The sequence below is a fragment of the Cucurbita moschata genome, unplaced genomic scaffold (genome assembly GCF_002738365.1).
Source record: "Cucurbita moschata cultivar Rifu unplaced genomic scaffold, Cmos_1.0 Cmo_Scf00011, whole genome shotgun sequence".
Taxonomy (NCBI): Eukaryota; Viridiplantae; Streptophyta; class Magnoliopsida; order Cucurbitales; family Cucurbitaceae; genus Cucurbita; species Cucurbita moschata.
Genome location: NW_019268527.1, coordinates 4,348,127 through 4,360,063, shown reverse-complemented (window position 1 = coordinate 4,360,063; position 11,937 = coordinate 4,348,127). Strand labels below are relative to the sequence as shown.

General features: G+C 36.3%; 2 protein-coding genes across 5 annotated transcripts; both read left to right on the top strand.

The window, feature by feature from the left end:
• The first annotated feature begins 1,292 nt into the window (after nucleotides 1-1,292).
• LOC111449445 (ureide permease 1-like) lies at nucleotides 1,293-5,603 on the top strand. Of its 4 annotated transcripts, none has more exons than XM_023089338.1 (8): nucleotides 1,293-1,502; nucleotides 1,849-2,116; nucleotides 2,966-3,104; nucleotides 3,240-3,414; nucleotides 3,624-3,655; nucleotides 3,728-3,816; nucleotides 3,917-4,291; nucleotides 5,075-5,603. In XM_023089338.1, exons 2-8 carry the CDS (start codon nucleotides 1,880-1,882, stop codon nucleotides 5,255-5,257), a joined length of 1,230 nt encoding a protein of 409 aa, XP_022945106.1. In that variant the 5' UTR covers nucleotides 1,293-1,502; nucleotides 1,849-1,879; the 3' UTR covers nucleotides 5,258-5,603. The 4 variants fall into 4 exon arrangements, with proteins under 4 accessions (XP_022945106.1, XP_022945105.1, XP_022945104.1 ...); XM_023089337.1 differs by having other exon boundaries at nucleotides 1,832-2,116; XM_023089336.1 differs by lacking the exon at nucleotides 1,293-1,502 and having other exon boundaries at nucleotides 1,534-2,116; nucleotides 3,624-3,649.
• A 705-nt stretch (nucleotides 5,604-6,308) lies between these two features.
• Nucleotides 6,309-8,900, top strand: LOC111450038 (pentatricopeptide repeat-containing protein At1g69290). Its single transcript, XM_023090179.1, has one exon. It carries the CDS (start codon nucleotides 6,367-6,369, stop codon nucleotides 8,332-8,334), a length of 1,968 nt encoding a protein of 655 aa, XP_022945947.1. The 5' UTR covers nucleotides 6,309-6,366; the 3' UTR covers nucleotides 8,335-8,900.
• Nucleotides 8,901-11,937: the final 3,037 nt, after the last annotated feature.

The following is an 11,937-nucleotide window of genomic DNA, read 5'->3' as shown; positions in this document are numbered from 1 at the left end:
ATATATATATATATATATATATATATATATATATATATATATATATATATATATATATTATGGTATATATTAATTATTATTGAGGTATGTTCAATAATTTTGTCTGTCAAAATTTATCCTATCTTAATTATATTTAACCAAAATTACAATACAAATAATTAAAACCCAAAATATCACTAAAATTAAAGAAAAAAAAGGCATATTAATTGTTTGTGGGCAAAAATCAGTAAATGACGATATCAATTCCAATTAATTTTGACACTCCATTGATTAATGATTTAATAATTATTTTTTAAAATCAATTCAAAAAATTCAAAAAAAAAAAAAAAACTTATTATATTTTAAAATCCAAATAAAGTATCCAACAAATTATTGCTCGATTATTTCTTTATAAAAGTATAGAAAAATAGAGAAATACTAAAAACATTAAAAAAAAATCACTTATATTAGCTGTTAACTATTGTAGAGTATAAATTGATTTTTTCTCTCGAAAAATATAAGATAAATTAATTAAAAAAATCTAATTTTTATTAGTTTTAATAATACTTTAAATTAAAAAATCTAAAAAAAAATATCGACGGTTAATATTTTATTTTAAAAATATAGTTATAACTTTTAACCGTGTTTCGATATCATTAAATTTTCAAAGTGTGAATACCCTTCAAATTTTTTACAAAATTCCAAAAATACTATTACCATTAGGAGCACGTTTAAAAAATAATCCTGAAATTTTAAAATTAGCATTAATATATTTTATTTTTATAAAAAAAAAATTTAAAATTTATTTTTAATATATGGACGGTCAATATCTCATAGATTATTTTCAAACTTTTTAATATTATTTTTTAGAGTGTACGAGTATTTTTAAAACGTGTTTAATAATAAAAGTTTTTTTTTTAAATTTAAAGCTATTTTCGATGTTTTTTAAAAAATTTAAGTGAACTTTTGAATTTTTTTTTTAAATTAAGAATATTAATAAAACTCTTGAAAATTAAAGGTATTTTTGGATATTTCTTTTTAGAAATTCAATAATATTATTAAAATTAATGATATTTTTATTAATATAGTAGCTTTAAAAAAAATATAACATTTATTATATTAAATGAAAAAAAAATGTCCTTATTTAATTAATGGTTATTATATTAAAATATAAACTACACCTTTTCCATCGGTAAATAAAACATACCAATATGTTGGAACAGTTGCACTGTTAGCGGTGCGTCCAAGAAAAAGAAAAAAAAACAGAAATTTTGATTGAAATTTTCTAAGAATCAATCAAATTAAAACATTCGTTGTCCTCAACTAATTATAGAATTTACCATCGATTAGTTTGGGCTGGAATCTCAGTGCAACTCAGCAGAAAAACTAGCATAAATTCAGCACAGTTGAAATGAGAAGCTTCAATTTAAAACGGGGAAGGAATCTTTCGATTTCGTGTGGAATTTTGAAAGTTTGATTGGACGAGAGTTGCAGAGTTTCGTCATCATCGTTCATCACATCAGGTAAAGTAATCGCATTCAGTAGAATCATCCTTTCAGATTCTAATTTCTAGCCACGTCTACGAGCTTTCATTTACAGTGAAGCAATGGATCTGTAACGACTCTGTGGCTTCTTTTAATCCATTTCCCCCAAATTTAGAAATGTATTAGTGATTTGATTCAGTTTTCTTCGATCGATTGGTTCATTCGTTATCCGTTTCTCTGTTCTTTGAAATTTGACCTTAAGCATGGAATTGCTTCGACGATCGATCTCATATTATTGATTCGATCTTGCTTATATGAGTTTATTTGGTTTTCGGACTCCGATTTAACTCGGTGAGATGTCTGTGCAGTTTGTTTTTATTTCTAGGGTGGATTTTTCGTATTCTTGGAGGTTGAAAATGTATATGGTGGAGAGCAAAGAAGGCGCTATAGCATGTATGCTGTTTGCGCTTTTCTTTTTGGGAACATGGCCAGCGCTCTTGACTCTCCTGGAACGACGGGGGCGTCTTCCTCAGCATACTTACCTCGATTACTCCATTACGAATTTTTTAGCTGCTTTGATCATTGCTTTAACTCTTGGTGAGATTGGAGAGAGCTCATATGATCATCCGAACTTTAGGCAACAACTTTATCAGGTTGCTTTCGTTTATTTACTTGTGTTGTTTCATTCATCTTCATTTGTTCAGTTCCATATCTAAGATGTTTGGCAAATCAACAGCCATATCACTAGGCATCTTTTGGCACTAATTTTATCATCTGTTAGTAATTAACAACTGGCCTCGAGATCCTGTGGTGATCAGAGGGGTAAGTTTGATATGACTCTTGGAGTGGTGATACTATCAACGAGTTAAAAGTACTACTTAAAATTTTGTAGTGTTTGGTTAGATAATAAAGAATGTAACAGCCCAAACCCATCGCTAGCAGATATTGTCCGCTTTAGCCCGTTACGTGCCGCCGTCAGCTTCATGGTTTTAAAACTCGTCTGCTAGGGAGAGGTTTCTACACTCATATAAGGAATGCTTTGTTCCCCTCTCCAACCGATGTGGGATCTCCCAATCCACCCCCGGTGTCTAGCTTTGATACCATTTGTAACAACCCAAGCCCACCGCTAGCAAATATCCTCTTTGGGCTTTCCCTTCCGGGCTTTTCCTCAATGTTTTAAAACGTACCCACTAGAGAGAGGTTTCCACACCCTTATAAGGCTTCGTTCCCCTCTCCAACTAACGTGGGATCTCACGAAAAAATGATTTTGAAACCCTAGAATACTTGAAAATACTCAAAAATAGTTGTAGAAAAAAAGTTGATTAGTGTTTCTTCCAAAAGTATTTGTAGATAATGTTTTTCGAACCTGCTCGTAACGACTTTTCAAGTGTTGAAAATGTATTTTTTAGCATTTGAAAGTGATTCCAAATCGACCTTGTTTCACTTTTATAACACTTTTTAGGAATGCTTTCTTGGTTATTGTTGATTGATGTTGTGTGCAGGATAATTGGGCTTCTGTCATGTTTGCAATGGCGGGTGGTATAGTGCTGAGTCTGGGGAATCTCTCTACTCAGTATGCTTTTGCTTTTGTTGGTTTATCAGTTACAGAAGTGATCACTGCAAGTATAACAGTTGTTATAGGTCTGTATCTTTACTCCACTTGATTTCTTAATCTATTTGTCTTTGCATATCTTTCAGGTGAACCAAAACTCTTAAATACATATATCTGAAATCTGATGGGACACCCCTTCTGGGGCTTGAATATTTTCTTAAAAGGTTCAACCGTGAACTACTTTCTTGATGACAAAATTAATAGAGCTGAGGTACTTTTCCCCGGTGTTGCTTGCTTTTTGATTGCGGTATGTCTTGGCTCTGCTGTTCACTCATCCAACGCAGCTGATAACAAAGCAAAACTGCAAAGTTTGCCAGCGGATGCAGTAAAAGGGTTGAAGTATGGTTTTTTTTGCACTCTCTACTGGTGTTTATGAACTTGGAAGATCTTTCATTGTTTTGATCTTATGATCTTATTCATATTACACTGTTTGCCTGGCTGGCTATCAAATCCAAATTTGAACGTGTTTCTGTATTTTGGCTATGAATTGTGGATTCTGTTCGAGTTTTGTTCTTTTGTACATAATGTTGATCGACTAAATTTTGCAGGACAACTGATGTCCCTTCATTTTCAGGCAAGGGTAAATCTTCTGTAGCTATGATCTGCCACTGTTTTTTGTTCTGAATTCTGACATGTATAGTTGAATTAACAGACTTGGAAAGTTCCGATTATCTTTCACGAAAGGCAAAAGCTGGGAGTGCAAACTATTTGGTTGAACTTGAGAATAGAAGATCCATTAAGGTGGGTGATACCATTGCAAATAATATAGGCTTGTTAGGCCATTGCTTCTCTTCCTCTTCTGTTCTGTATGCATTCAGTGGCTAGAATGGCTCTTTTGCAGGTGTTTGGGAAGAGCACATTGATTGGACTGTCCTTAACTTTCTTTGCTGGTGCTTGCTTTTCTCTCTTCTCACCGGCATTCAATTTGGCCACAAACGATCAATGGCACACTCTTAAGGAAGGCGTCCCCCACTTGGCTGTCTACACCGCATTTTTCTACTTCTCGGTCTCGTGTTTTGTGTTGGGTGTCACTCTTAACATTATCTTCCTTTACCAACCTATACTTAACTTACCCAAAACAACATTCAAGGCGTATCTGAATGACTGGAATGGTAGAGGATGGGCCTTGTTGGCTGGATTCTTGTGTGGGTTTGGCAATGGTCTTCAGTTCATGGGAGGTCAAGCTGCTGGTTATGCAGCAGCAGATGCTGTGCAGGTCAGGTTTTCCCCCCTCCGTAATTGCAATATCTTGATAACATCATTATCGGTTCTATTATTTATATGAATAGATCCAATGCTAATATTGTCGAGGATTGTTGGGAGAAAGTTCCACGTTAGCTAGGTTTATAAGTAAGAAATACATCTCCATTGGTACAAGACCTTTTGGGAAAACCAAAAGCAAAACCATGAGCGCTTATGCTCAAAGTAGACAATATCATACCATTGTGGAGAGTTGTGGTTCCTAACATGGTATCAGAGTCATGCCCTTCACTTAACCATGTCAATAGAATCCTCAAGTGTCGAACAAAGAAGTTGCTAATCTCAAACGTGTAGTCAAAAGTGACTCAAGTGTCAAACAAAGGGTGTACTTTGTTCGAGGGCTCCAGAGAAAAGAGTCGAGTCTCGATTAAAGGGAGGTTGTTCGAGGGTTAGATAGGCCTCAAGGGAGGCTCTATAATGTACTTTGTTTGAGGGTAGGAAGTCCCAAATTAGCTAATTAAGGGGATGATCATGGGTTTTTTAAGTAAAGAATATATCTACATTGGTACGAGGCCTTTTGGGAAAACCAAAAGCAAAGCCACGAGGATTTATGTTCAAAGTGGACAATATCATACCATAAAAGTGGACAATATCATACTATTGTAGAGAGTTGTGGTTCTTAATAGATAATGACCCTTAGATGACATTGGATAAATATCGTATAAATTTTGTTGGTGAGTTTTAGTGATCAATATCTGATCATTGTCCTTGTCCTTTCAATCTCAAATGGTCATTGCAGGCACTCCCACTCGTGAGCACGTTTTGGGCAATCCTTCTATTTGGAGAATATCGTAGATCATCGAAGAAAACATATTCTTTGCTCGTGAGCATGTTGGTTATGTTTGCAGTGGCTGTTGTGGTACTAATGGCTTCGGCGGGACATCGAAAGGAAAGTAAAGTTGCAAAATCTATAGAACAGTGAAAAAGTACATTTTTTTAACTCAGTCCATGGCTGGCAAACGAGCCCTTATAATTAGGGACCGACAAACTGAAAAAACAGCTATTGCTTTCGATACCATATTAAACCAAAACGAAATGAACTCGAGGCTGAGCATCGTGACAGCAAAGATGTGGTTTGAATCAGTTGTAGAAGGTAATCACAGTTGTTCCAAATGTAAATAATGTAATGCTGTTGTGGAAGTTTTATGTATACACAGTGCATTAGAAAAGGAATTGGTTTTCTGAGTATCATAGAAGTGTTAAAACATTTGTATTTATGATACAATTTTGACGTTTCTATGATATGATTAAATTGGTGTGATGCCTTTGATTTTGTGTTTAAAAATTATTTCCAAAGCTTCAATAATATTCTTAATTTTGAATTATCTACGTGGGTTATATGGTATTAAAGTGTGTTGTTGTCTACTAGCTTTTAGCTTATAACATTGTTTTCATTCAAATTATTTTCAACCCATTTCCTTACTTGTGTTTTTTAAAATATTTTTTTTTTAGCATACGCCGATGTTGTACTCATAACTGATTTGTTAGTTGGGTTAGAACAAGTGTAGCACAATCACTATCTTATTGTTTGTAATATCCGAATATCTCATAACTGACTTATTCGTTGGGTTAGAACAAGTGTAGCACTATCTCGTTGTCTGTAAAATTCGAATATCTCATAACTCACTTGTTCGTTGGGTTAGAACAAGTGTAGCACAATCTGCTAATTTAAGAGTACGAATGTGATAAGTGGTATCAAATATTTATTTGACAAATATCTTTTTAACTTTTAAAATCCTCTAAAAATATACATTTAAATTTTCAAAAATTTCCTAATACCACTTTTTTATTTTATTTTAAGAATATCTTTCGACTATCAAAATTTTCATTAATACTATTTAAAGATTTTTAAAAAATTTAAATATATTTTTATTAATTTAATTATAAAAAAAAAGAAAAAAAAGAAAAAAAAACCTATGATTTGAAAAGCAAGGGCTTTCTTAGAGATGATTCATACTTTCAGGTTCAAAAACATTTCGCAGACACGATTCAATCGGCTGTAGCAAAATTAAAGCAGCGATCGATTGAAGAATGTGGAAAAGAGCTGTGTGTTCGATTCCTCGCAGGTTGTTTTCTTCTACACCAGAAGTCTCATCGCTCTACTCCTTCCTCCAACCCTCCCTCTTCGCCCCAAAGCGAGCACCATTTTCGCCATCTCAAGAATCCACCGACCTCCGTCAGAATCAAACTCCTCAAATTTTGACTACAGACCGTGTCGCCGCCGTAGAAACGACGCTCCACAAGTCCCTTCTCACCAGCGACACTGACGAGGCATGGAAATCCTTCAAACTGCTCACGAAAAGCTCCGTTTTCCCATGTAAGTCTCTCACTAATTCACTTATTGCCCACTTATCCTCAATCGGGGGCGTTCATAATCTGAAAAGAGCCTTTGCATCTGCGGTGTTTGTTATTGAAAAGAAACCCGAATTATTGGATTTTGGATCTGTCAAAACCCTATTAGCTTCTATGAAATGTGCCAACACTGCTGCCCCTGCTGTTTCTTTGATTAAATGCATGTTGAGGAATCGATGTTTTGTGCCTTTTGAATTCTGGGGCAATGAACTTGTTAGTATTTGCAGGCAGAGTGGTAGTTTGATTCCCTTTTTAAGAGTGTTTGAAGAGATTTGTAGGATTGTTTTAAACGAGAGGTTAGATTCTATGAAACCAGATCTCAATGCGTGTAATGCAGCACTTGAGGGCTGTTGCCATGAGCTTGAATCTGTAACGGATGCCGAGCACGTCGTTGAAACGATGTCGCTTTTGAATCTTCGGCCTGATGAAGTGACTTTTGGTGCTCTTGCTCATTTGTATGCATTGAAGGGGCTTGAACAGAAGATAATTGAGTTAAAACGTTTGATGGGAAGTTTTGGTTTTGCATCTAAGAGTCTGTTCTTTAATAATTTGGTAAGTGGATACGTTAATTCAGGCGACTTAGCTGCTGTTTCGAAGACTATGTTGGATGGTTTGAAAGATGAATGTGGAGAACATGTAAGATTTGAGGAAAAAACGTATTTGGAAGTGGTTAAGGCTTTTGTTCAGAGTGGAAATCTGAAGGAATTATCTTCATTGATTGTTGATGCTCAGAATTTAGAGTCTTTAACGGACGTCGATGGATCGATCGGATTCGGTATCATTAATGCTTGTGTTAATATTGGATGGTTAGATAATGTGCATGCCATTCTGAAAGAAATCAATTCCCAGGGAGTTTCTGTAGGCCTTGGAGTCTATATGCCGATCCTGAAGGCGTACCAGAAGGAGCGTCGAACAGCTGAAGCCACCCAATTAATCATGGATGTTAGCAGTTCCGGGCTACAGTTGGTTGCAGAAACTTTTGATGCTCTTATAGAAGCATCGATGTCGAATCAAGATTTTCAGTCGGCTTTCGCTTTGTTCAGGAAAATGAGGGAAACGAGAAAATCCAACACGAACGCTAGCTATCTAACTATTATGACTGGCTTAATGGAGAGCCATAGGCCTGAGTTGATGGCTGCCTTCTTAGACGAAGTTGTCGAGGATCCTCTCGTTGAAGTTGGAACTCATGATTGGAACTCTATTATACATGCCTTTTGCAAAGCTGGAAGGCTCGAGGATGCGAGAAGAACGTTTCGAAGAATGAAGTTTCTGCAGTTTGAACCGAACGAACAAACGTTCTTGTCTCTAATTAATGGCTATGTGTCGGGAGAGAGATATTTCTGTGTTTTGATGCTGTGGAACGAACTTAAGTGGAAGATTACTGCAAATGGGGAGAGAGGTTTCAAACTCGATAGCAACTTGGTTGACGCGTTCTTGTATGCTCTGGTCAAGGGAGGTTTCTTCGACGCCGTGATGCAAGTTGTCGAAAAAACTAAGGATTCGAAGACCTTCGTCGATAAGTGGAAATATAAGCAAGCATTCATGGAGACTCATAAGAAACTCAAAGTGGCAAAATTGAGGAGGAGGAACCACAGGAAAATGCAATCACTTATTGATTTCAAGAACTGGGTTGGTTTGAATGCTTGAGATTTGAAACTTATCTGATCTGAATGCCTTATTTCTAAAGTTTCCAGCCACGAGCTTCGGGTTCCGCTCGAATTCGGGAAACTAAACCTGCGATAAACGTCACGAAAGTTCTTGATAGGCTATTTTCCATTGATGCTCTGTCGGGATTTCGATCATTGAGCATTGAAGCTTCTTTTATATCAGAGGAAAACAATATCTGCAGAGTGAATTCCATTGTAAAAGTACGGTTATTCGAGGAACGTTGACACGAAAACCTGCGACTTTTCGAGAGTCGAAAGACTCGGGGACATGGTTCAAATTTTTGGTTGATATCAATCCATCTCAACTGAGCCATAACTGATACTCTGCATGTGAGAAGGCGATATCATGATGCAGATTGAACGAATAGCTGAAACATGAATGGGTCAGCAGTGATTAGATTTTCCATGTTACTTTCAACTCAGGTAGCTTGTTGAACTTAATCTTATTGGTATATTAAGATGGTCGATAAATGCTCGAGTTTCAAAAGGGTTATGGATCTGTAGCAATTTAAGCTCACCGCCAGCAGATATTGTTCGCTTTGACCCGTTACGTATCACACGTCAGCCCACGGTTTTAATATACGTCTCCTAGAGAGAAATTTTCACACCCTTGTAAGGAATGTTTAGTTCTCATCTTTAACCGACGTGAGATCTCACAGAATCATGCTTGGCTTTAGTAATAGTCCATCCTCTCTTGAGTGCACCATGTCAAGATATGGGGACCGGAACCTCTTGATCGGGAATATATTCACATCTATCTCGTAGTTATGCTCTTGTACCAATATATTTCATCATTTCATAATACCCTTAAAAAAATAAATCAAATACATCATTAGTACATCGAAATTCATTTAAGATGTATTTTAGTAGTAAATCAAATATCTATTTGAGGTCTAAAAATGAGGAGGGCAAATTGGAATAATAATAATCATTAAAAAAAAAAATTAAAAAAAATATGATTTGTTTTAAAAAATTGAAAAATCCAAATTTGTAGGGGTAGATTTGCAAATATGATAAATATTTTTGCTATAAATAATATTATAATTAAACGTAGCTTAACTTATTAAAACATATATTATACATAAAAATTATCAAATGTTGGAATTTTCTTATCCCACATGTTATTGCATTATAATATATATATATATACACTGTATAATAAATGTGGGACGAGAGTTTGACCTACATCTTCAAGAAAATTATTGACTCGAAAAAGTATTTGATGGTCCCCACTTGCCGGAAAAGAGATTATCTGTAGTTTGCATTAGTCTCAATGTGTCCTGCGTCGAACAAAAATGTTTTCTCAAATGATTAGGTCACGTGATTAATAAATGTGGAGATGAGAGTTTGGCCTACATCCTCGAGAGAATTATGGACTCGAGAAATTATTTGATGGTCCCCACTTACCAGAAAGGAGATTATCTTTAGTTTGCATTAGTCTCAATGTGTCTGCATCGACCAAAAACGTTTTCTCAAATGATTAGGTCTAATTTATTTTATATATTTATATTAATAAAATATATGTCAATTACCGTTGGCTTACGGGGATTTTGACCTAATTTACCCCTGGGAGTTTTGACCTAATTTACCCATGGGAGTTGACCGATCTGTTTGATTTTGAACAATAGAAAAATAGAAACAATAAGAGTTGACTTTGTGGAATGAAACATAATGACGTGGCATTCCAGCTAGAGTGAACAAGGGTCCGTACAATCGTACAACTCATCGTTAGTGGGCCCAGCCGATGGAAGCTGTTAATGTTAGGCGCGAAACGCAGCTGTTGTTCGTTGCTAATGCAAACTGAATGCCGCGAGACTATCGCAGCGCCTTCCATCTTTGGCGTTCTTCCCCCTCTCCCAAACCCTAATCTCTGGTTCTTTGTTTTTTCCAATATGTTTTTGATGTTCTTCCTTGTTTCCTTTTCATTTTCTTCTTCGAATGAATGAAAACAAAAGTTGGAATGCGATTTCTGCATTTTTGAGATCTGATTTTCACGTATTTACGGTACCAATCTTTCGCTGTGTTCTTCTGCTTTTCCCTCGAGCTTTGTTCGACTGGTTATTGAAGTTGATTTTTCATTGAACTCAGGCTTAATATCCATGAACTTCGAGGATTTTGCCCTGCGTTGAGATACTGGAGACGCATATCGCCACTGCCGCTTCCGGCGAGATTCAGTGGTAGTGGTTAGGTCTCGGAGTTAATCGGAATGCGAGGGTCGTTTCATGCATTTTCCGATCTGAGTGAGTTTCATCATTAACTCTTCAGTGTATATTGCTGAAATTGGCTATATTTCCTCGCCCCTGACGTTTGTGGTAGCTGGTTAATGGATTGATTCAGCGTATATTCTGTTGTTTTCTTAAAATTATAATGAAGAACAGCATATTGAAAGATCAATATTCTCGAATTATATAGTTATTAAATTGTTAAAAGGAGCAAAAGCTGCATGATTCGTGGAAATAGTTCTTGGAAGCCAAAGAAACTCACAGTTAGAGACTGATTGAGGTTATATTTGTGGAAGTAGGAGAAGAAAGATTGAAGTAACTAGAAAGTATTGAAGAAGGCCAGAAAAGTAGGCGTTTAAAGAACGTATGGCAGCGACGGGTAGAAGTGAAAGAAGTTCGCGTTCAACAGCAGAACAACAGCGACGGGTAGATTTTAGTGGTAGTGTTCGTCCTGAAGGTACTTCCAGGGAAGGGTTCTCATCGCCTTTAAATTTGTTGGAATTGCCAAGTATCGTTCAAATTGACGCAAATGTTAAACGATCTGAAGCAGGCACGATTTGTTTGGGAAATCCCGATCGTGGTCTCTACCCGGTTGAATTTAAGGATGATGAGAGCGATGTTTCCAGCGTATATTCTTCCAAATCAGAGGAGAGTTGCGGTTCTCAAGGTCCCGCTTCTCCATCCCAAGTTTTTGATTTTACCCCTAAGTCCGGTGGAGATGTTCTGTCTCCAACTCAATCCCCTCCTCTTCAGACGATGGATCGTGTGGGAGGAAATGAACCATATGATCCATTTAGAATCCCATCTGCAGTTTTCCAAACAAGTAGATCAATCAGCCAATTGGAATGGAGTATTGGTTCAAATGAGTCCTTGTTTAGCATTAATGTCGGAAACAATAGTTTCTCTAGAGATCATATGTTGATGTTGAGTGATTCGCAGAAGTCTAGCGAGTTAACAAAATCCGGCGAGTTGTTTGTGTTTAAACCACCACCTGTAGTTACCACATCGAGAGAAACTGAAGTGGCGAGTGTTGAACTCGAAGAGGAGTCTACAATGGCAGATACCACAGAATATGACATTAAGGACAAAGGGTCTTCGGTTGCCGAAGATCTTAGTGTAAGAAGCGAGCCTACTCCTGCGGTATCATGGAATTCCTCTAGCAAATCTTGCCGCTCCGGTGGAAGCCAAAGCAGCTCAAATTCCTTCGCTTTCCCCATGTAAGTCTTTGCTCTCTCTATTTGCTAAACATCATTCTTATGGTTTTCGTTGTTATATTTGTTGCCAACATCATGTTAGCATAATTGATTGAATCATTATACCCTCAACCAAATCCCTCCCCTCCATGTTATTGATGTAACGAC

Excerpts from the sequence above, each read along its gene's own strand:
- LOC111449445 (XM_023089335.1), top strand. The coding sequence starts at position 1,820 with ATGTCTGTGCAGTTTGTTTTTATTTCTAGGGTGGATTTTTCGTATTCT. Across the intron at positions 3,105-3,239 it reads AAGTATAACAGTTGTTATAG|GTTCAACCGTGAACTACTTT; the intron begins GTCTGTATCTTT and ends TTTTCTTAAAAG. Across the intron at positions 3,415-3,623 it reads GATGCAGTAAAAGGGTTGAA|GACAACTGATGTCCCTTCAT; the intron begins GTATGGTTTTTT and ends TAAATTTTGCAG.
- LOC111450038 (XM_023090179.1), top strand. The coding sequence starts at position 6,367 with ATGTGGAAAAGAGCTGTGTGTTCGATTCCTCGCAGGTTGTTTTCTTCT.